The sequence below is a fragment of the Heptranchias perlo genome, chromosome 18 (genome assembly GCF_035084215.1).
Source record: "Heptranchias perlo isolate sHepPer1 chromosome 18, sHepPer1.hap1, whole genome shotgun sequence".
Classification (NCBI taxonomy): domain Eukaryota; kingdom Metazoa; phylum Chordata; class Chondrichthyes; order Hexanchiformes; family Hexanchidae; genus Heptranchias; species Heptranchias perlo.
In genome coordinates, this window is record NC_090342.1 from 42,228,782 (window position 1) to 42,251,156 (window position 22,375).

Here is a 22,375-nt window from a genome sequence, read left to right on the forward strand (position 1 = left end):
CAGATCCATATGTTCCTCTACCCCTTTTAGAATTGTGCCCTTTAGTTTATATTGCCTCGCCTCAGTTTTCCTACCGAAATGCATCACCTTGCATTTTTCCACGTTAAACTTTATCTGCCATGTGTCTGCCCATGCCACCAGAGTGTCTGTATCCTCTTGAAGTCTATCACTATCCTCCTCACTATTTACTACCCTTCCAAGTTTTGTGTCATCTGAAAATTTTGAAATTGTGCCCTGTACTCCCTAGTCCAAGTCATTAATATATATCAAGAAAAGGAGTGGTCCCAGCACCGACCCCTGGGGAACACCACTGCACACCTCCCTCCAGTCCGAAAAACAACCGTTCACCACTACTCTCTGTTTCCTGTCATTTAGCCAATTCTATATCCATGTTGCTATTGCCCTCTTTATTCCATGGGCCACAATCTTAATAGCAAGCCTACCATGTGGCACTTTATCAAATGCTTTTTGAAAGTCCATATACACCACATCAACTGCATTGCCCTCATCTACCCTCTATGTTCCCTCATCAAAAAACTCTATCAGGTTAGTTAAACACAATTTGCCTTCAACAAATCCCTAATCAATCCATGCTCATCCAAATGACTGTTAATTCTGTCCCGGATTATCATTTTCAAAAGTTCCTCACCACCGAGGTTAAACTGACTGACCTATAGTTGCTGGGTTTATCTTTACACCCTTTTTTGAACAAGGGTGTAACGTTTGCAATTCTCCGGTCCTCCCGAATCTAAGGGTGTCTGGAAGATTATGGCCAGTACCTCAGCAATTTCCCCCTTACTTCCCTCAACATCCTAGGGTGCATCCCATCCAGACCAGGTGACTTATCTACTTTAAGTACAACCAGCCTTTCTAGTACCTCCTCTTTATCAATTTTTAGCCCATCCATTATCTTAACTATATCTTCCTTTACCGAGACTCTGGCAGCATCTTCTTTCTTGGTAAAGACCAATGCAAAATACTCATTTAATACCTCAGCCATACCCACTGCCTCCATGAGTAGATCTCCTTTATGTCCCCTAATCAGCCCCACCCGTCCTCTTACTACCCATTTACTGTTTACATGCCTATAGAAGACTTTTGGATTCCCTTTATGTTGGCTGCTAGTCTATTCTCATACTCTCTCTTAGCCCCTCTTGTTTCCTTTTTCACTTCCCCTCTGAACTTTCTATATTCTGCCTGGTACTTGTGCTATCAACCTGACATCTGTCATACGCCCCCTTTTTCAGCTTTGTCTTATTCTCTATCTCCTTTGTCATCCAGGGAGCTTTGGCTTTAGTTGCCCTAACTTTCTCCCTCGTTGGAATGTGCCTAGACTGTACCTGAATCATCTCCTCTTTAAAGGCCATCTAATTGTGTTAGGGTTGGGGCTGCACGATGCTCTCTTGGCTGCGGTGGATTCCAGCACCCTGCTGTGAAGGTGGCAGTATATCTGGACCCTGAAAATCCCATTCAAGAGTCACTTGGCTGATTTGATAATGCCACTTTTTTAGACTGGATTCTGGGAACCCAGCACGTCCACTACTAAACCTGGCTCCCCTATCCGGCAAGCAGTCGTAGACCCAGAGAAAAATGAGTCTACAATTCTGCTGCTGTGATAAGGGAGTCATTTATTACTGTAAACGTCAGGAGCTAGCTGGCGGACACCAGTCTCCCGGAATCTCATCGCCAGTACAAAGACAGCTGAAAGTCTCACACACAGTAAAGCAGATCACATTCAGGCACAAGTTGACAGCTCGGGCTTCACCCCGAGTATCTCACATTCACTCATTTAATGGGGTGTTCACAATCACTGGCTGAGAGTGGCTGTCACAGCAATAGGCAGGCAAGAGCTCACATTCATTGAGAATTTCCCAGTCACTCACTCTCTCACACACACACAGAGCCAGACCCACTTTTGCTGTTACACTGAGGTTGCTCTGCTCAGCCTCACTCACTCTCTCTCTCTCACACACAGAGCCAGACCCACTTTTGCTGTTACACTGAGTTGCTCTGCTCAGCCTCTTTCACTCTCTCTCTCTCACACACACAGAGCCAGACCCACTTTTGCTGTTACACTGAGATTGCTCTGCTCAGCCTCTCTCACTCTCTCTGGAGTCACTCAGGTTGAGGGCGACTTTCAGTCACTTGGCTACCTTGTCACACAGGCACGGCTCCTCTCGCCTCACCGTCTGACAGAAAGCAACAACAACAACAAAAAGAAGAAACCTCTTCACCAGAAGGACTTAATTCTGTTACCAAATTCAACAAGTTGTCGCCGGACCAGGCTCCGTGGACATGCTGCCCGAGTCTCGCTGGATCCTCGCAATCCTTTGTATCTGTCAAGTGGGTGAGTGCAATTGAACCGATCTGCAGTCTCCGTGTTGTTGCGTCTTTACCTCATGAAAAAAAATAAATCACATTTCTTGCGAAATTCGCCATACGAAGTGAGTTGTTACAAATCCTGTCAGTGTTTGGGGGGCTTCTGTATTACCAGGTCCTCAAAGCTCAACAGAGAAGATAGCCCAGGGGGAGGGAGAGAGAAAAGTGCGTCAAAATATTATGTGGGATGTTAATCGTAAACAAAAAACAAACTGCAGCCGAATCTTCATTGAATCTTTTATTTTGCCTTTTTTTTTATTAGCTGTGATGCTGTTGATTCCTGACTGAGCCGTCGGGTTGTTCAGAATGTTTCCGTGTGTGTGAGCTGCTCTTTGGGTGGACGGGTGAAAGGACCGTCTCCTTCCCGAGTTACAATGATGAGGAAGGAGGTGAACGGAGGGGAACTGCTGTTCTTAAAAAGCACGACCCTTTTGACAGTGGGCACTTGGTATTGGGATGAGCCCATAATGTCGCTGCAGTCTTATTGAGGGGAGGGGGAGTTGCGAGAAGATTTTAAGGGAATGGGATTTTTTTTAAGAGTCCAAATAGGCGACCTGTTTTGGCACTGCAGCCTGTGTAATACTTATTGCATTACAGCATCTGGCCATATATTCGTGTAAACTTACACCTTTATTATTTAACGTGTGCTAGCAAACCTTCATCAGTTTTATGGCACGTTTAGCCAGCTGTTGCAGTGACATCCCGTTGTTTTGCCTATTAGTGGGCAAATATTAACTTGTAATTAGGTGAAGAACATTTTTGAAATTGAGAACTGGTGCACATTAGCAGAATACAATACAGGGCATGCTTCTCTTGCAAAACCAACAACCTAGAAGGTATTTTTCTCAGTCACTGCTCCTTTCTATATTGACAGAAACCTCAATTCGTTTTGCAGCCCTTTGTTCTTCACTGAATTTTGTTGTCAGCATCTATTAAAGACAGGTTGATTACTCAGGGGCTGTTCTTCATGGGTGTTAAAGCCAGCAATAAAGGAGAGAGAGAGAGTGAAAGAACAAAGAAAAGTCCCACACAGATGTTTAAAAGAGATACAATATTGTAATCGGTAGGCCTGCTGTTGGACAAGCTCCCTTCTCGACCAGTGCTATCAATCTCACAGTGGATTTTTGAACTCCGCTTCATTGACTGAGACTGGTAGGACTCATTGAGAACAAGCCATTTCTACATAGTCAGCTATGTAGCTACTAATCCCAGTGCTCTATTTTTCTAAGCCAAGTTTGGATCAAAATGATAGGGAGGCGGGGGAAGAAAAACTGGCAGGTGGTGAATGAACTCCATTGAACCTTATTCTTTCACCTCCGCCGCTTGGGTTCAAATCTAGCCCAGACAGTGATGAAAATGTCCTTTCTGATAAATGGTCCTATATGAGATTAGGTTGAGCAGTTCCTTGTGGATTCACGGCCAGAGCATAGAGGACTCATAATTCAGCGGTTGTTGGGTGTACTTAATTGTAGGTCACAATACGGCCCACAGTTTAAATCTTTCTCATAACCAAGTAAACTTAGTACTTTAAGATTTGAAGATTTAATTCAAAGTCTTTTGAAAGAGTCAAATGCTGTTTTAACTTATCCATATGGCTAGTGCTGTGCCATCTGTATTTTGTAAGACAATTGGACATGTTTCATGTGATAAATTTCACATTTTAAATATTTATGGACAATTGCAAAAAAAATGCATGCCAGTATGTCGAAAGTCATTGGCAACTGGAAATTTGTGTGAAAATGTAACAGAGAGTAGTAATGACCTCAACGTGTACCAGTGATGTGATAAGTTTATTTGAATCTCTGCAATTATACAAAATTACTTAAAGCTTTTGTGATCTAGTGGTTTCTCTAAGATTGATGTCCGTGGCAGAGATGAAGAGAATGAGAAAAAGGATTGTCAGCTCCAGCCTTCTGTCCACAAAAGCTCCGGTCTGTGTTCCTTTCATCCCATTGCTAACGATGTAGAAGTTTATTCCTGCTTTGATAATGGAGCTGTTACGAAAAGTAGCATTAAATGAAAAATATAGATCTTCACCTTACAGTTGTGCTGATCATTTTGAATACCACATAGACCTTTTGCTTCATTTTATCAGCTTTCTTCTCGCAATCCCTATGAGGAGTAACACTTTAGACTCTGCTTGTGACACAATTTGATCCAGTTTGATTACAGTTCAAAAAGTATGCAGCAGAAGACAAAGAACACATCACAGAAAATAAAGTTTAAAATTTTAATTTTTTATACTAAATGTATTGCCATCAGAAAGCTAAACATTTTAAGAACATTGTATATTTATTAGACACCGACCTACTATTTTCAGTGGTACTTTGACATTTTTTTCACAAATAAACTCAAATGTTTCATTGTATTTTGATGGAGGTTGAATGGTCAATCCTAATTTCCATTGAAAAACCAGAAAAGGAAAGCTGGTTTCAGTCTTCTAATGCATTCTCTTTGTATCAAGTCCCTTGCTTTTAAAATTGCATATCTTTTTCTTTCTTTATAGTTTCCTTCTATCCTTATGTTTCCTAAGTAAGATTTAGTCCTTGCTTTCTGTCTTGTTAATGTTTCGTTGTGTTTCTCCTTATTTATATTTGTAATCTACCATAGGGTTATGCATGATATCATAAGCTCTAGTAGCGCATCTAAAGTAATTGGAAGCCATCAACAATAGATAACAGAAGCTTGGCCTGTTCAAGTACATGTTCTGCTGGGTTTTGAGAGCTGCGCTGAAGTCCATATTGGAGCCAGAGCAATGATGACTGGTATAGTTGGGCAATAGCCTGCAGCCCTGTATAATAGGTAGTAGTACAGCTAACTAGAAAATTGGCAAGAAGTTCTGAGCAAAGCAGCCCTTTCTTTTCTCCTTGCTATTGCAGTTGCTGCTGTTACTTCTACTACCCCTATGGCTGAACTCCCTTTTTATACTTCTCTTGAACAAGCCAGTCTCAGGTTAGACTTTAAATGGATGGTTCACTAGGAAAATTCATGGGACATAATCTACAGGAAGCTCAAAAATCTGTTCTTGCATTGGAACCATATGGAGTTTAGATTGTGGTCCCTTTTGGGATAACCTTAAAGCACAATCTATGTAAGAGTCATCTGAAGTCTTCAGTTGACTTAATTTCTTTGTCACAGAATCATAGAATGGTTACAGCATAGAAAGAGGCCATTCAGCCCATCGAGCCCATGCTGGCTCTTTTTAAGAGCAAACCAGTTAGTCCCACTCCCCCACTCCACATACCCCTGCAAATTTTTTCCCTTCAAGTATTTATCCAATTCCTTTTTGAAAGCCACGATTGAATCTACTTCCATTATCCTTTCAGGCAGCGCATTCCTGATCATAACTACTTGCTACGTAAAGAAGTTTTTCCTCATGTCATCTTTGGTCATTTTGCCAATCACTTTAAATCTGTGTCCACTGGTTCTCGACCCTTCCATCAATTGGAACAATTTCTCTTTATTTACTTTATCTAAATCCTTCATGATTTTGAACACTTTTATCAAATCTTCTCTTAACCTTCTCTGCTCTAAGGAGAACAACCCCAGCTCCCCTAGTCTATCCACATAACTGAAAGCCCTCATCCCTGGAACCATTCTAGTAAATCTTTTTGCACCCTCTCTAAGGCCTTCACATCCTTCCTAAAGTGCGGTGCCCAGAATTGGACACAATACTCCAGCTGTGGCCAAACCAGTGTTTTATAAAGGTTCAACATAACTTCCTTGCTTTTGTACTCTATGCCTCTACTTATAAAGCCCAGGATCTGGTATGCTTTTTTAATTGTTTTCTCAACCTGTCCTGCCACCTTCAAAGATTTGTGTACATATACCCCAGGTCTCTCTGTTCCTGCACCCCCTTTAAAATTGTGTAATTTAGTTTATATTGCCTCTCCTCATTCTTCCTGCCAAAATGTATCACTTTGCATTAAATTTCATCTGCCATTTGTCCGCTCATTCTACCAGCCTGTTTATGTCCTCCTCACTGTTTACTACACTTCCAAGTTTTGTGTCATCTGTAAATTTTGAAATTGTGCCTTGTACACCCAAGTCCAAGTCATTAATATATATCAAGATAAGCAGTGGTCCTAGTACCAACGCCTGGGGAACACCACTTTCCTTTTACTTTCCTTCTGTTTGAAAAACAGCAGTGCACCACTGCTCTCTGTTTCCTGTCACTTAGCCAATTTCATATCCATGTTGCCACTGCCCCTTTTATTCCACGGTCTTCAACTTAGCTGATAAGCCTATCATGTGGCACTTTATCAAATGCCTTTTGAAAGTCCATATACACAACATCAACCGCATGGCCCTCATCAACCCTTTCTATTACCTCATCAAAAAACTTAATCAAGTTAGTTAAACACAATTTGCCTTTAACAAATCTGTGCTGGCTTTCCTTTATTAATCCACACTTGTCCAAGTGACTATTATTTTGTCCCAGATTATCATTTCTAAAAGCTTCCCAACCACCGAGGTTAAACTGACTGACCTATTGTTGTTGGATTTATCCTTACACCCTTTTTTGAACAAGGGTGTAACATTTGCAATTCTCCAGTCCACTGGCACCACCCCGATATCTAAGGAGGATTGGAAGATTATTGCCAGCATCTCTGCAATTTCCACCCTTACTTCCCTCAGCAACCTAGGGTGCATCCCATCCAAATTGGGTGACTTTTCTACTTTAAGTAAGACAGCCTTTCTAGTTCCTCCTCTTCACCAGTTTTTAGCCCATCCAGTATCTCAACTATCTCTTCTTTTTCTGTGACTTTGGCAGCATCTTCTTCTTTGGTAAAGACAGATGCAAAGTACTCATTTAGTACCTCAGCCATGCCCTCTGCCCCCATGCGTAGATCTCCTTTTTGTTCCCAATCAGCCCCACCCCTCCTCATACTACCCGTTTACTATTTATATGCCTATTGAAGACTTTTGGATTCCCTTTTATGTTAACTGCCAATCCATTCTCATACTCTCTCTTTGCCCCTCTTATTTCCTTTTTCACTTCTGCTCTGTATTTTCTATATTCAGCCTGGTTCTCACTTGTATTATCAACCTGACCTCTGTCCTATGCCCCTTTTCATCTCACTCTCTATCTCTTTCGTCATCTAGAGAGCTCTGGCTTTGGTTGCCCTACCTTTCGCCCTTATGGGAATGTACCTAGACTGTACCCGAACCATTTCCTCTTCAAAGGCCGCCCATTATTCAATTACAGTTTTGCCTGCCATTCTTTGATTCCAATTTTCTCAGGCCAGATCCATCAGTGTAGTGTAGTTATTTTTCCAGAATTTTTTCAACCTCAAGGACGTGAGTAATATTTTACAGGGAGTTATAATACATATCTAGCTTCATTTTTTGAAGATGTGTTACCCCTCATTCTTCCTTCTTCTATAATTGAGAGGGTGACTGCTCAGAGCGTCACCCTTGAGTCAGCTGCCACGAAATCCATGAGGGGGGCCTATGGATGACACTTCTTTCAGTCTTTCTTCCCTTTCTCTGGGAGGCATCTGGAACACTGCTCAGCACCATCACACAATGATGCAACTGAGATTTGGATCTCACGGAGCAGAGGGGCTAATCAAAATGCATCCCAACACTCTCTTGCTTTGTACTTTGGTGCTGATGTGCTCTGCACCACTTTGTTGCTCAGGATGTTCTCCCTAAAAAAATACAGAGCATTGCAATACTAGATCTCCAAACTCAGATGAACCAAGGACCAATCAGTTATGCAAAAATGACATTCCAGTCTAAGCAGTTCTTCACAGGTCCAAGTAACTTTTTACTGGTGTTCACAGGACAGTTGTTGGCTGTACTTTTAATTAAGACAGTCTGCGCAATAAATGCATACTTTGGTCCTTCTTAGTAACTGAATATTTCATAAATCATGTGCGGATAAAGTTGCTTTTGGAATGAATGACTTTATTCTGTCAAGTACAAAAGCCGAAATTCGAATTTAATAAGTAATAAAAAACAATAAATGGTTTTGATCAAAAGCCCTGAGCTCCTTTTGGTCACCAGAACAGATTGCTGCTCTCTCTCTTCTTGCCTCTTCATCTTTGCTGGATCACTGCATTGTAAAAGTTGCTCTGGAATCATAGGATGACTTGATTTGAGGGTTCGTGCTCCAAAAGATCTGCAGCTGGACAGATGAAAGGCAAATGGTATTTAAAAACAGACTATTGTGTTCATAAACAAATGAAAAAAGACTTTTCAAACACACAACACATTGACACAAATCACATTACCATATTACTTGTGGGTGATATGATCATGTTGAAAATGATGCACCATCGCCTGGCTCTTCTGTCTCTCCAAACCAAAATAATTTCATATTTGGAAATGGCTTATTGCAAAGACAATTTCAAAGTAATATTGAGAAATGTAAAGTGATGCATATTAGTGCTAAAATAGCTATTTAAAAATATAGGATATTGGTAAATGAGATAGTTGGGAAATGAAATGAATGTGATGACTAACCTAATGTTGAAACCTTCAGCATACTGCATTACAGCGATTGCAAAGATTAATATTATCAAGTGGAGAATCTATAGAAATGAAACGAGTCCCAGGAAGTGATACTGATACTCTATAAAACATTAATGAGACCACAACAAAGTATTGTTTTCAGTTTCTGGTCACTGTACAGTTATAAAATAGAAGGCATTGAGGCATTGGAAAGGATTCAAAGAAGGGTTTGCATGGCTGTTGTCTGTATTTTAGAACTATGAGCTTTGCAGAATAGCTAAGAGAGCTCAACCTGTTTTCATTGGGGGAGGAGGTGATCTCGGCTTTTTTAAATAACACGGGGAATTGAAAGAGAAGATATGAAGAAGTGCTTTGTGTGGGACCAGCAAAATAAAACTAGCAGCACGATTAGAAGCTGAGAAGAAGGCAAGCTGAATGTAACTTCAAGATTAACTTCTTCACATTCAGAGTTGTTAACTTAATACAGTAAATAAAATGCAACTTGGCTCAATGAATAGTGACTTTTTGAAGGATTGAAGACCTCAGTGGGCAGATGGAAGTAGGGGATATGACACCTAGACAGGAAATAGAAGAAAATTGTCCATACAGATCCAGAATGTGAACCCAAATGGGTTAGCAGTATGGCCCTTTCTCAGTCCAACATTCTATTTATCTTTAGATGTTAATGGTGCTACAAAATGACAGCACTAAGGTTTTTAAAAGTTTTTTAAAAACTCTTCACATAAATATTCTGTCAATCATTAAAAAAGCTAGAGGAAAATGATTTAAGAACTGCAGCTGTTTGAGATTGCACAATAATAGATTCTTGCATTAGTCATTCGTATCAGGACAATATTCCTCATTGGCCTGTCTTATGAGATTTTTTTTAAATGATAAAAATACATCTCGATCAAAACTATTAATTTTGTTTGTACCATTGAAGATGATCATTGTATATTTTTAGAGATGACCTTCTCCCATGCTTTCAATGGATTGTGGCTGTATTTTTTTTTAAAATAATGTGATTGAGGATCTTGCATTACCCAAAAAAGTCAAATGTTCAATTGTGGAACTAGCATCAAAGGTCTTTCTCTTTTATTTTAAATCCTATTATTTTCTCTTCCTCTTGGTTTGTTTTCCTCATTCCCTGGCGAAAGGCTACCACTGCAGTTCTTGAACTGGCTACTAGCAATTGTGCTGAATTAGCCAATCATCCAGGGTGGCCTTATCTTCCCTGGGTTAGAGAGGATAAGACTGACCAGTGTTCCTACCTGATCGTTGTCCAGAACCCTTGGAGGAAGTGTGCGTAATTGAACATTGGGTGAGTACAGAATTAGATTCTGCTGTGATATTCTACACAGTTGAATAGTTTGCTGACACTCACTGTCAAGGGACACACATGATTAATGACTACTTGGGCAAGGTACCAGTTGGCTTCTGTCAATACTTGAATACTTCAGCAAGGAGTTAACACCTTCAGGAGGAGGGCAAGAAAAGATAATTGGTGAGAAAAATAATAGTTATGAGATGAAGTAAGTTATATCTTATATATACACATATATATATATATATATATATATGTGTACGTATGTATATATAGCAAAAAAGGAACTATTTAGAATATGTGCAATTTCCAACTTAAGTGTGTCAGCTGTGGCTCAGTGGTAGCACTGTCACCTCTGAGTAAGTAGGTCATGGGTTCAAGCCTCACTCCAGAAACTTGAGTATATAAGCCAGGCTGACGCTTCAATGCAATACTAAGGGATTGTTGCACTGTTGGAGTCATTGGAAGTTAAACCGCGGCCCCGCCTACCCTCTCAGGTGGATGCAAATGATCCCATGGCATTATTTCAAAGAAGAGCAGGGGAATTCTCCTGTTGTCCTGGCCAACATTGATCCCTTAACCAACACTAAAAACAGATGATCTGGTCATTTATTTCATTGCTGTTTGTGGGACTCTGCTTTGTGCAAATTAGTTGCTGCGTTCCCTACATTACAACAGTGACTACACTTCAAAAGTATTTCATTGGCTGTAAAGTGCTTTGGGACGTCCTGAGGTTGTGAAAGCCGCTGTAGAAATGCAAGTTCGTTATTTATTGCTTTCTTTTGAAATTTCTTTCTTTCGAGCTTTACAAAGATCACTAGGAAGTTGTGGCATGTAGATGCATTGTGTGTAAATATGCTTTTTTCATAGATAATTATTGCCACTTTGTTGGTATAATGCCACTGCCTGTACTGGAAACATTTCTTTGCAATATGCAAAAGGTTCAACACTTGAACATGTCTCCCAAATCTTTGTTGCTATCAGGAAGGCTACTGTTTGACATGAATGTCTAAACTTACTTTGAAATTACTTTTTTTTCCTTTTAAAGATATAAACAAAGATGAACTAATAGAACTTTGGTACACAGACAAAAAAAAACATTTTTTAAATCAGTGGAACAAAAGCATTTGATGAAATTAGCACCATCCTTGGTGATGTGATTTACTATCAAGGTTCTACTGTGGATTAGGATCACTGATCAGTTAAAATCTATTGCTGATATGAACTTCAAATGTCTCTTTCAGAGTTTGTGTACTGATAGTAAGGAAGCAGTCAATGCGTGCCCAATTAATAGTACACAAAACAGGAAAACTGGAATAAAACAGTAATTTCATGTAAATTGCTGCAGGATTATGAGTGGGAAACAATGCAATTCATCAGTATCACAAAAGGAGTGTATTGGATCAGTTGAAAGTCTCAACCAACAGGAAGGGAAGCTTAATATTTTTATATATGCACAGGAGCAGTGGGCGCTAAATTGGGCCGTGTAGTGCCCGTTGTTTCGGCGCTACATGGCCTCTCTGACATCCAAGATGGTGTCTTGGATGTGCACCAGTTTCCTGTGTTATGTGCACCAAACGCCATCCTGGTATAGGAGTTAGTGCAGGCGCAACTACCGAATGCTGGAAACATGTTAAGTAAGGAGAAAATGCGTGCAGTGTGCAACGCTGATTTAAAGTGATACACACCATTTTCGACCTTAACACTCAACTCAACACACAGTCTTATCTCCGACCATCTAAACGTGTCCTACAATGCCTGAAGGACCCCCCCCACCAGTGCTATTTAAAGGGGCCATATAGGCGTTGCAGCTTAGTTGGTGGATTATTGCTTCTGGCTGTTGGAGGAGTAGGAAGTGTTTTTTGAAGCTCCCAATTCTTATTGAGAATGCCTACACTACTTTTGAGAGTGCTTTGGCAGGTACTGCTTTATGGGTTGGAAAGTTACAAGCCTGGTTAAACAACATTCCTGCCAACCATGGGCAGTCTGCTAGGGCTCCCACTCGGCATTAAGTATGACTGGGAGCATGCAGAGAGGCCACGCAGAGCAGGTCAATCTGCGAGGAAACGAAGGACGAGGAGGAGCAGGGCACTGAGCAGGAGGCCCTGCCCAATGAGGGTCTTCTGGGATCAACTCTCTTACCTCAACATGACCGAGGAGGATTGCATCCGATGCCTGAGGTTCAACAAGGAAGCTGTCACCGAGATCTGTCAACTGGTGTGGCCACAACTGCAGCCTCAGAGCAGGGCAAGGACAGCATTGCCCGTGGCTGTGAAGGTCACTGTGGCGCTGAATTTTTACGGCTCAGGAGCATTTCAGGCCTCTGCTGGTGACATGTGCAACATCTCGCAGTATGCAGTGCACTGCTGCATGAGGGAGGTCACATACGCACTGTACCACATGAACAACAAGTTCATCCCTTCCCTCTCAACAGAGATATGCAGAACGAGCGAGCATGGGGGTTTGATGGGCATTGCTGGCTTCCCCATGGTGTAGGGTGCACATATATTGCTCTGCATGCCCCACGCATCCACTCAGCTATCTTCGTCAACCAAAAGGGCTTCCACATACTGTGCAATTTTCCACATTGTCGGGTAGATGCCAGTGTTGTAGCTGTATTGGAACAGCTTGGCTAGAGGTGCAGCTAGTTCTGGAGCACAAGTCTTCAGCACTACAGCCGGGATGTTGTCGGGGCCCATAGCCTTTGCTGTATCTAGTGCACTCAGCTGCTTCTTGATATCACGTGGTGTGCGACCATACGCATCGCATCTTGGAGGTCGATGCCTGCTACCCTGGGAGTAGTCACGATGCCTTTGTCATGTGGCAGTCCAAAGTGCCAGATATATTTCACCCGACTCAGCAAGTCAAAGGCTGGCTACTGGGCGACAAGGGCTATCCCCTCACGACGTGGCTCATGACACCGGTGAGGAACCCACGCACATGTGCACAGCACGTAAAAGTCATAATAAGAATAAAACCGGACGGACCACCTGGCATCGGACCACTAAACACCGGACATGACAAAGGCAAACCAAGCCCAGTCGACCCTGCAAAGTCCTCCTCACGAGCATCTGGGGACTTGTGCCAAAATTGGGAGAGCTGTCCCACAGACTAGTCAAGCAACAGCCTGGCATAGCCATACTCACTGAATCATACCTTTCAGCCAACGTCCCAGACTCTTCCATCACCATCCCTGGGTATGTCCTGTCCCACCGGCAGGACAGACCAACCAGAGGTGGCAGTACAGTGATACACAGTCAGGAGGGAGTGGCCCTGGGAGTCCTCAACATTGACTCCGGCCCCCATGAAATCTCATGGCATCAGGTCAAACATGGGCAAGGATACCTCCTGCTGATTACCACTTACCATTCTCCCTCAGCTGATGAATCAGTCCTCCTCCATGTTGAGCACCACTTGGAGGAAGCACTGAGGGTAGCAAGGGCATAGAATGTACACTGGGTGGGGGACTTCAATGTCCATCACCAAGAGTGGCTTGGTAGCACCACTACTGACTGAACTGGCCAAGTCCTGAAGGACATAACTGCCAGACTGGGCTTGCGGCAGGTGGTGAGCGAACCAACACGAGGGAAAAACCTACTTGACCTCGTCCTCACCAATCTACCTGTTGCAGATGCATCTGTCCATGACAGTAGGAGTGACCACCGCACTGTCCTTGTGGAGATGAAGTCCCGTCTTCGCACTGAGGACACCATCCAACGTGTTGTGTGGCACTATCACCGTGCCAAATGGGATAGATTCAGAACAGATCTAGCAGCTCAAAACTGGGCATCCATGAGGTGCTGTGGGTCATCATCAGCAGCAGATTTGTATTCCAGCACAATCTGTAACCTCATGGCCCGGCATATTCCTCACTCTACCATTACCACCAAGCCAGGGGATCAAGCCTGGTTCAATGAGGAGTGTAGACGAGCATGCCAGGAGCAGCACCAGGCATAACAAAAAATGAGGTGCCAACCTGGTGAAGCTACAACTCAGGACTACATGCATGCTAAACAGTGGAAGCAACATACTATAGACAGAGCTAAGCGATTCCACAACCAACGGATCAGATCAAAGCTCTGCAGTCCTGCCACATCCAGTCGTGAATGCTGGTGGACAATTAAACAACTAACGGGAGGCGGAGGCTCTGTAAACATCCCCATCCTCAATGATGGCGGAGTCCAGCACGTGAGTGCAAAAGACAAGGCTGAAGCGTTTGCAACAATCTTCAGCCAGAAGTGCCAAGTGGATGATCCATCTCGGCCTCCTCCCGATATCCCCACCATCACAGAAGCCAGTCTTCAGCAAATTCGATTCACTCCACGTGATATCAAGAAACGGCTGAGTGCACTGGATACAGCAAAGGCTATGGGCTCCGACAACATCCCGGCTGTAGTGCTGAAGACTTGTGCTCCAGAACTAGCCACACCTCTAGCCAAGCTGTTCCAGTACAGCTACAACACTGGCATCAACCCGACAATGTGGAAAATTGCCCAGTATGTCCTGTCCACAAAAAGCAGGACAAATCCAATCCGGCCAATTACCGCCCCATCAGCCTACTCTCAATCATCAGCAAAGTGATGGAAGGTGTCATCGACAGTGCTATCAAGCGGCACTTAGTCACCAATAACCTGCTCACCGATGCTCAGTTTGGGTTCCGCCAGGACCATTCAGCTTCAGACCTCAGTACAGCCCTGGTCCAAACATGGACAAAAGAGCTGAATTCTAGAGGTGAGGTAAGAGTGACTGCCCTTGACATCAAGGCAGCATTTGACCGAGTGTGGCACCAAGGAGCCCTAGTAAAATTGAAGTCAATGGGAATCAGGGGAAAAACTCTCCAGTGGTTGGAGTCATACCTTGCACAAAGGAAGATAGTAGTGGTTGTTGGAGGCCAATAATCTCAGCCCCAGGACATTGCTGCAGGAGTTCCTCAGGGCAGTGTCCTAGGCCCAACCATCTTCAGCTGCTTCATCAATGACCTTCCCTCCATCATAAGGTCAGAAATGGGGATGTTCGCTGATGATTGCACAGTGTTCAGTTCAACTCGCAACCCCTCAAATAATGAAGCAGTCCGTGCCTGCATGCAGCAAGACCTGGACATCATCCAGGCTTGGGCTCATAAGTGGCAAGTAACATTCGCGCCAGACAAGTGCCAGGCAATGACCATCTCCAACAAGAGAGAGTCTAACCACCTCCTCTTGACATTCAACGGCATTACCATCGCTGAATCCCCCACAATCAACATCCTGGGGGTCACCATTGACCAGAAACTTAACTGGACCAGCTACATAAATACTGTGGCTACAAGAGCAGGTCAGAAGCTGGGTATTCTGTGGCGAGTGACTCACCTCCTGACTCCCCAAAGCCTTTCCACCATCTACAAGGCACAAGTCAGGAGTGTGATGAAATACTCTCCACTTGCCTTAATGAGTGCAGCTCCAACAACACTCAAGAAGCTTGACACCATTCAAGATAAAGCAGCCTGCTTAATTGGCACCCCATCCACCACCCTAAACATTCACTCCCTTCACCACCGGCGCACTGTGCCTGCAGTGTGTACCATCCACAGGATGCACTGCAGCAACTCGCCAAGGCTTCTTCGACAGCACGTCCCAAACCCGCGACCTCTACCACCAAGAATGACAAGAGCAGCAGGCACATGGGAACAACACCACCTGCACGTTCCCCTCCAAGTCACACACCATCCCGACTTGGAAATATATCGCTGTTCCTTCATCGTCGCTGGGTCAAAATCCTGGAAATCCCTACGTAACAGCACTTTGGGAGAACATCCACCACACGGACTGCAGCGGTTCAAGAAGGCGGCTCACCACCACCTTCTCAAGGGCAATTAGGGATGGGCAATAAATGCTGGCCTCGCCAGCTACGCCCACATCCCTTGAACGGTTACAAAAAAAATGCAGGCCTATAATGAGAGCCATGCTGCCACACGCAACATCGTGGAGCTCACCATAGGCCTCCTCAAACAACGCCTCCGTTGCCTAGACCGGTCTGGAGGAGCCCTGCAGTACTCCGCTTAGTGGGTGGGCAGATTTGTGGTGGTCTGCTGCATGCTGCACAACCTCGCCATCATGAGGGACCACCCTTTGCCACCAATGATTGCAGAAGACCGTGATCCAAAAGTGGAGGAGGAGGAGGCTGAGGAAGAAGAGGCGGAGGAGCAGGAGGAGGAAGAGGCTGAGGAGGAGGAGGAGGAGGCTGAGGAGGAGGAGGAGGAGGAGGAAGGGGTGGAGCTGGAAAAGGAAGTGGAGGAAGACGCAAGGTTGCAGCAGGAACCACACGCCTTGTCTGCAAGGGCTCGCCTGATCCATGCCCGCTGTCAATAATTTGAACTACATCCCCCAACTCACCAACAATCCTACTTTCCCCACCTTTCTGCTCCCACAAGACAATCAAATCGCCGTCCATCTGATTACACATTGGTGTCCCTCTCAGCTCATTGCATAAATGAAAACCACCACCAAATGCAAAATCAAACTCTCATTTATCGATGAATAAATGGAATTATGCAAACAGAACAGAACTATTCACCCTTGTGCATTCCCTTAGTGCCTGTTGTTCGTGTGCCTTTAACTATCCTAGTGCTCCTACGAGGTGCTTCCCTAGTGGCTGGAGCATGGGTGGTGAGAGGCTGCTCGCCTTCAATGAAGGAATGTGCAGATGACCTTGGAGGACGACGTCAAGCAGCTCTGGGCCTGGAGGGCCCGGTTTCAGACTGCACCATCTCAGCATAGGCTGCAGCAGTCTGGCCAAGAGGCAACAACAGGGGCACTGGCGGAGTGGCAATGGTGGGAGCAGGCAGGCTGTCATCCTGAGAAAGGACAGTAGGCCCGACTGCCATGGCGCCACTGCCACTCTCCCGGGGCGGCATCTTAGCAATCCTGGTGTTCAGCTGGAGAACAGATTGCAGGAGTGCTGTGACACCATGGAAGCCCCGTTCCACAGTGGTCCCCAGAGCCACGATAGCAGAAGTCTGAGCTTCCAAGGCAGCAGTCTGAGCTGCAAATGCAGCAGTCAGACCTTTGATGGCAGATGTTTGTGCTGCAATGGAAGCTGTGACATCAGTCATCAGTCATCAGATGCTGTATCATGGTGGGTTCCACATGTGTGCTGATGGAGGTGACCACCATGTTGGAAAGGATGGGCTCCATGCTCTGTGCAAAGCCAAGTTGGTGCTGGACTCCTCCATGCCCCTTCTCATTGTGTTCAGGCTTTCTGGCAGGCTTTCCAGTGCCCCATGCATTTATTGGTGTACGTCCATCAGCCTGGCCCATCGAAGTCCTCATCTGATTCCTGTGCAGCAAAACTAGTGAGCGACCTCGCCCTCCGGCGAGCTGGCACCTGTGGTATCCGCTCCTCCCGCCCCAGCTCCTGCGCACTTGTGCTCGGTGCCTCACCACGTGCAGATCCCTCCTCTAACCTAACCTCTAAAGGATGCGCAATGTCAGTCTCTGAGCTGGTGGAAGCAAGTGTCAGATCGAGTGACGGTGTGGCTTCAGTGTCCCCCTCCTCCTCCTCCTCTTCCTCCTCGGAGGGTGCCGTCACGTGTTCTTGGGTATCTGCAATGACAAAGGGAAACAGGTTGAGTTGTGAAGTGGGGAGAGGAGCAAGTAAGAGGTGTGTGCTGGCAGCATGTGCAGCACGTGAGTCAGAAAAGATTATGGTAGGAGGGAGATGTGGGAAAGGAGAAGGGGCATTAGATAAGCAGAGACCCCCTTCACGAGGACCTCCAGCGCGTTGTGACGGCTGCAGCGACGGCTCGCCCAATGATCCGCAGCACCGTTTCCTCTAGGGGGGTGAGGTCGTGTAAACGTGCCCGTCCAGCCTCAGGTCCCTCCTGCTGCCAGCTGTTATGTGCCACCTTCTCCTGCAAGACAGAGGACAGTGTGTCAGTGAGTGTCCTGCAAGGTGTGTGGGTGATGTGCCTGTCATGGTCGAATAGCTGCCAGTTTGTGTGATTTGTGAGTGGTGGTTGTGTGGCCTGCAAGTGTGGTACTATGTGCGGGTGAGATACAGCATGCCGAGTGCAGCATTGTGTAGGGATGGGCAGTGTTTGTTGGTGGGTGGGTGGGTGACGGGAGGTGTCGTGTGTGGAGCAGTGGGTAGGATGTGCCACTTGACACTTGTATTCACTCACCTTGACCACGCGTGTCAAATCATTGAACTTCTTCCGGCCCTGCACCCACGTGTGTGGTGCAATGCTCCTGGCGTTGACTTCCTGTGCTACAGCCTGCCAATGCCTGCGCAGCTGTAGTCTGGAGGGTCTCCAGCCACCCTGTGGGTACACGCTGGCCCTCCTTTGGTCCACGCCTTCCACCAGGGCCTCGAGAGCATCATTGGAGAAGCGTGTAGCCCTCTCTCGTGCCGGTGCAGCTACTCTTATGGCCATTTACCCTCCTGCAGGTAAGCTGTGTACCTTCCATTTGAAATGTGCCTGCACCTTTAAGTAGTGCAGGCTGCTGATGACGTGCATTGTGCACGCCCCATTTCCAACTTCCTCGTTCTCTGTGCAGCCTCTCAGCAGCAAGGGCTGCGCTGGCTGCACGGAGATTTCAAGGTAAGCTGCAGGCAGTACGAAGTTCACGTGCTACCTGTGTAGGGTCCGTTGGACACGGGATGGTAGCGCATCGCTACCATCGCCCAGAACGGACCCTGATCCAATTTTTCCCATCCTGTCTCTTCCATGCAGAAGATCAAGTACAGAGGTAACCATCATTTTCTGAAACACAGCTGCTGGAGAATTCATTAGTAAAGAAAATCCAAGTTGCCCAATGATACCCTAGTACAAATTCTCCACAACATTCTGTGCTCACAACAACTACTAAGGTCAATTTATTGAGACATCATTCCTTGTTACACTTGTCTCCAACTGCACTCTATTGTCACATCACACACACACTCATCACACACACACACACACACGCTCATCACACACACACACACACACACGCTCATCACACAAATGTACATCAAATATGCACACTCACCCCACACACACTGATCACCCGCCCATTACACACACCAATCACACGCTCACTACACAAACGCTTATCACACATATGCACTCACTCATCACACGTGCACACATCATACAACTCACGCACAAACCTGAAAAGTAATCTTTATATACAATCACTATCCATTGCTGTGAGTAGGGGAAGATTTAAAAATGCCAGTGGTAAGTGTGTTTTATTTTATGTCCACTATTAATGTCAAACATTTTACACATTACTTAAACTAAACAGAAGGAGTGAAATTGTGCTGTGTGATATTAGTATATGGGAATAAATGGGTTAAACCATTTTTTAAAATAATGGACATAGGAATTTGATATAAACATGTTAACCAAAATGAAATAAGTATTAGCAACACAAAATACTTGTGTTAAAACTTGTGTTATATACTAAATTAAATAAGCTCTAACATGTTTGAATTTTTTAAAAATTCGTTCACGGGATGTGGGCGTCGCTGGCGAGGCCAGCATTTATTGCCCAATTAGCACTTGATTGATAGTATTCTTGGTATACAGTAAAACTGCATCCTAGAAGGAGGTTTAAATGTAAAATGGCAGCAATACAACATCCTGCACATACATTGTGCACTGCAAAGTCCGATCTGGTTGGCTGTTTTGATCGCTTTATCCTTCTGGCTGTGAAGGTGAGGTGAGTGAGTCTGGGAGGTTTCTTTTCCCCCTTTTTATTTATTGTTCTCTTTGTACTGATGGTCTTCTAACTTGTGGATGCTTGTTCTTGCTCATTGACCTATTTGATGTAGAAATAATGTCATTGTTAACTTTTGAGACAAAAAAATTGAGAACAATATTAGTCTGTAGGGAGCAGGGTTCCAGTTAGACTCAATTGCTTGCAGCAGGGGTTTGGAGCAAGATTGAATTAATTGAAATACTGAAACCTCTTTCTCCCCCAACTTCTGACAAACTCCCAACCCCTTGTATCCACAACATATCATTTCTACAACTGTTGCCACACCATTTCCACCAGATGGGGAGACCTAGATTTAACATTCTTGCCTTAAAGATAGTAATATTTTTCTTTCCCTTCAGTCAGTAGATTCAGCTTTGTTGTGGGTAAGCAGGCAGACAGAAGTATTCCCAGCAACCTTCACTGGGGCACCATAACACTGATGGGGCTTTTGTATGAGGTTATCTGACTGTGACAATGATTTGCCAGTGATTTGTCCAAGTGCATCTTCCACCGAGAGGAAGAACGTCTCTGCATGAGAAGTCCAATTAGAAAGTGTAGTGACCTTCTTAGCATGGGGATGGTGACAGAACAGAGATATCTTTCTTTCATATGCCTTTTCAGCATGGTAGAATGTTAAGAATGGGTACTGTTGCTAGGCTGATGTCATTTCCTGCATTGTGTGCTTTAGGACTATTATTCAGGAAATCTGGCAAAAACCTTCTTCCCTTGCCTTCTTTGGGACGTGTGTATATATTGCTGTTTGATTGTCCTCACCACTATTTGATAACCAGACTTGTACTCATTAATGGTGCACCATACACTTCCACCCTAACTCTTTCACCTCTGCCCATTAGTAGTTTCAGCAACTCATATCGACACAGTTGTCCTTTATCATTTTAATTGACCAGTTGCACCCCTACCATTATTATGGCCTCTCATTGGTGTACCACATCTGCTTGCCAGAGGAGAGAAAGTCAAGCAAGCTTGTAATATTAATCAATTTAAATACAAAGAAAGCAGCAACCATCTTGGGAAGAAGAGGGAATATGCAGCAGAGTGCTAATTGATCAGATATTCATTTTTCATTGCAACACTACAAAAATAAAATTGTACCATTGCAAGAATAGTGAATGAAGGATACTACACCATGCTTTTGCTGGGCTCAGTCCCTGTTTTTTTGTCCTTTCCAATTTATCCTCTGTATTTGCTGCTGAACCCGCATGGCATTTGGCCCTTTATACAGTATCAAAGTATGTTTCTTTTTGGTCTGACAATTATTTTCTTTTCAGTCTAGTAAACTGAATTAATCAGTATCTTTCAATTGCCAATACAAGTTCACCTAGTTCCAGACGACAGTTTGTGAATCTGTCTTATTTTCATTTGATACATTAGGGCTACAAATATAAAAAGCTAAATGATTAATTTGTAAATGAACACATAGTCCATTAGTACATTATTATATAAATACTATTTTGAGAGAGGCTTTTACACATTATAAAAATCGGGCATCAACCGAAAAGTTATATATTGTAGCAGGAAACAGTATAACAGTACCTTCTAGCATTAGAGCTTTTAAAAATAAATTATACATGCATTGTAAATAAATCATTGCTAAATAAATCAAACTTTTAATAAATCATCATGAATATAATTCATGTTTACTTTTGAAAAATCTTCATCGTCAGCAGAATTGATAATGGATAATTCATGAATGTCAATGAAAACTTAAGGAATTTCCCTTGACGATTATACATTAATATGCATTTTCATAATGATACACACGGGGATTAATTTGTATCCGTATATCTTAAAATAGCATCAAATTCCACAAAACTCAGAAGCAAAATGACTCGCGCATTTTCAATCTGATTAATCCACAATTTCCTGTGCTGTGTTGGCTCATAACTATCCTTGTTCACTTTTGTGGTACTTCTGATCAGTGCAGTATTGTATCTTGATTTTATCATGCCCATAACATCCAGAGTTTTAAAAAGTGCGTGACTACTTTGATTTGTGGTTTAATTTGAAGCTATTTACTGAACAAATGAATCCACAGGAGTTCAGGATAAAAGGATCTCACCCACAGTGATACATCTAAACCCACTGGGCAAAAAAAACCACCAGAAAATATTTCTGCAAAGTTCCTCATTTTAAGGGAACTTAAGTAAAAGTTTACCTCACATTTATTCAAAATAAACCAGGTATACAACAGGTTTTACTTGTGGCTGAACTTTGAACCACTGCCCTAGAACCGGACAGGAATGAATGCTTTCCAGAAGTAAGATGTCGAGTAGCATCTGAATGAATTGCTTCCCTACAAATGTTTCAAAGATTTGCTGAGAGCCGCATTAGTGAAAATGAAAACACTTCAAGTATAAAACTTGTACAGACCCTCAACTCCTCATCCGGACGAACATGGCAACATGGGAGAGCTGTTGAAGTAAATTGACCTGTTGAATTAGTATTATGGCAATAAAGATTAACAAAGATT

General features: G+C 43.8%; 1 protein-coding gene across 1 annotated transcript in view; it reads left to right on the forward strand.

The window, feature by feature from the left end:
- The first annotated feature begins 2,118 nt into the window (after positions 1-2,118).
- The window catches only part of LOC137334809 (receptor-type tyrosine-protein phosphatase zeta-like), a 256,238-nt gene continuing 235,981 nt past the window's right edge, over positions 2,119-22,375 (forward strand). The window contains exon 1 of the mRNA XM_067999798.1: positions 2,119-2,347. Within this exon, the coding sequence (XP_067855899.1) occupies positions 2,296-2,347 (52 nt within the window). The 5' untranslated portion in view covers positions 2,119-2,295. The remainder of the gene's footprint in view (positions 2,348-22,375) is intronic.